The sequence below is a fragment of the Amphiprion ocellaris genome, chromosome 2, assembly GCF_022539595.1.
Source record: "Amphiprion ocellaris isolate individual 3 ecotype Okinawa chromosome 2, ASM2253959v1, whole genome shotgun sequence".
NCBI classification, from domain to species: Eukaryota; Metazoa; Chordata; class Actinopteri; family Pomacentridae; genus Amphiprion; species Amphiprion ocellaris.
In genome coordinates, this window is record NC_072767.1 from 27,580,684 (window position 1) to 27,582,749 (window position 2,066).

At 41.1% G+C, this 2,066-nt stretch overlaps 1 protein-coding gene across 1 annotated transcript in view; it reads left to right on the forward strand.

Annotated features, from left to right (window-relative positions):
- hs2st1b (heparan sulfate 2-O-sulfotransferase 1b) overlaps nucleotides 1–2,066 on the forward strand; it is a 13,863-nt gene continuing 11,797 nt past the window's right edge. Inside the window, exons 1-2 of the mRNA XM_023292190.3 lie at nucleotides 1–268; nucleotides 386–582. Coding sequence (XP_023147958.1) covers nucleotides 459–582 — 124 coding nt within the window. The 5' untranslated portion in view covers nucleotides 1–268; nucleotides 386–458. The remainder of the gene's footprint in view (nucleotides 269–385; nucleotides 583–2,066) is intronic.

Genomic DNA, 2,066 nt, shown 5'->3' on the forward strand with positions numbered 1-2,066 from the left:
AGAAGAAGCTGGAGCAGCAAGCAGTAGCAGAAGAAGAGCCCTCCAGTGATGCTACCTGCAGCAACAAGCTTCAGCTCAAAACTCCACAGATTGAACTCTGTTTGTTTCCAACCTGGAGCTGTTTCACTGAATCTCTGTCTGTGTCTCAACACGCCGTCGTGGAGGTTCAAGCTGAATCCAGTCTGAATGAAAATGACGGTCGTGTGAGCTTTCCGTCTCTAATGTTGTTAGCGCAGCAGCTAGCCGCTGTTAGTTTGTTTTGCTAACGGTAAGTTAACTGCAGCCCTGATGGCGCACGGCAGCTAACGCTAACGACATTTACTTTGATTTGCTTCATATAAATCAAAATTTAAAGTAAACAGAGATCATTCCTTTGCTGGATCAGAGATCAGCGGTGGATCTGAGAGTCTTCGCCGTCCAGCTGCCTGTAGCCGCGGTATGGTTCATCCTGCTGTTTGATGGGGCTTTTACGGACCATGATGCCGCAGAAGATCCAGCTCCTGGCTGTTCTGGCGTTTGGAGTAGCCATGCTGCTGATAGAGAATCAGATCCAGAAACTGGACGAGGCCAGAGCCAAACTAGGTAAGACCCCAACTTCACTCTGTTAACACGGGTTACTTATCATTAATGTTATTTAGAATGAATAGAATGTGCCTTTATTGTCATTATACAGTATATAACGAGATTGGAGAGTTTCTCCTATTCAGTGCAAAGAAATAGTGCAAACAGTCTATTTACAAATATACAGTATAAATAAGAGTGAATATAAATACCAGAGTGAATGAGGCAGTGTGTGTATTGCATCTTTCACAGTATATTGTTGGCTGGGTGTGAGACATGAGACGCGAGAGTTCAGGGTGGTGATGGCTCTCGGAAAGAAGCTGTTTTTGAGTCTGTTTGTCCTTGCTTTAATACATCTGTCACACCTTCCAGAGGGCAACAGATCAAAAAGCTGAGAACTGGGATGTGAACTGTCCTTGATAATGTTCTGAGCTCTGCTGAGGCACCGGGTCGAGTAGATGTCCATGAGGGAGGGGAGAGGACAGCCAACAATCCTCTGTGCTGCTTTGACTGTCCTCTGAAGCCTTTCTCTGTCTGCCTCAGTGCAGCTCTTGTACCAGGTGGAAACACAGTATGTCAGCAGGCTCTTTATGGATGAGCTGTAGAAGGCCAGCAGCAGCTTCCTGTCCAGGTTGTTCTTCCTGAGGACTGTCAGAAAGTGTAGCCGCTGCTGAGCCTTCTTTATGACAGCCTATTTTTGTGGTAGTGCAGTATTGAGCTCAAAATCTGTACAAAATGTTTGACATCAAGGGGTGAAAATAATGTTGCTTCAAATTATGGCCGGAGTCTGATCAATAAATCAAATTGCTGATATTGGCTTATCACAGATGTCAGTGTTGGTAGATGAATTGTCTGATATGTAAACTTGCTCTTACAGAACACAAAGCAGAAAAAGATACTTAGTGTACTGCAGCACATGTAGCAGAGTACATATCACAGCTGAGGAGACAGTGGTGTGGAGTCAAGCTTTGTTTGCTCATTTGTTGAATATACTGCTGAAAAGGTAATAAACAATGATCCCATCATTTTCCCTTTTCAATATAAGTAACATAAATCAACAGTATTGGCCGACATATTGGTATCATTATTTGGTCCTCCCCAAAGTCGCTGTTGGATCCCAGTTTCAGTACCAGTTGTGCTCAAATTTTCACATTTTTCAAAAAAAAAAAAAAACTCTTTAAAGCATTAAATTCACTTTGCATCTTGTCAGGAGATGTTCTACATCTAAAAGCTAGAAAAAACTTGATTCTTTTTTTTTTGCTGAGCTGTACTGGGAAAAACTGACTTTAAGTTATTTTGCTTTTTTGTTGTGTATATATAGTGATATTAAAAATTAAATGAGAATGCCTGTTTTTGGTCAATGACATCCTTTCTGTAGACAAAGCATTTCCATCCAACTGACTAGAGCTTCAAAATTATGGTCAAGATAATAATCATGATTATTTTCATAAATACTAAAATCACAATTATTTCTCCAATCATGTTGGAGACAAACTCTTTTTATT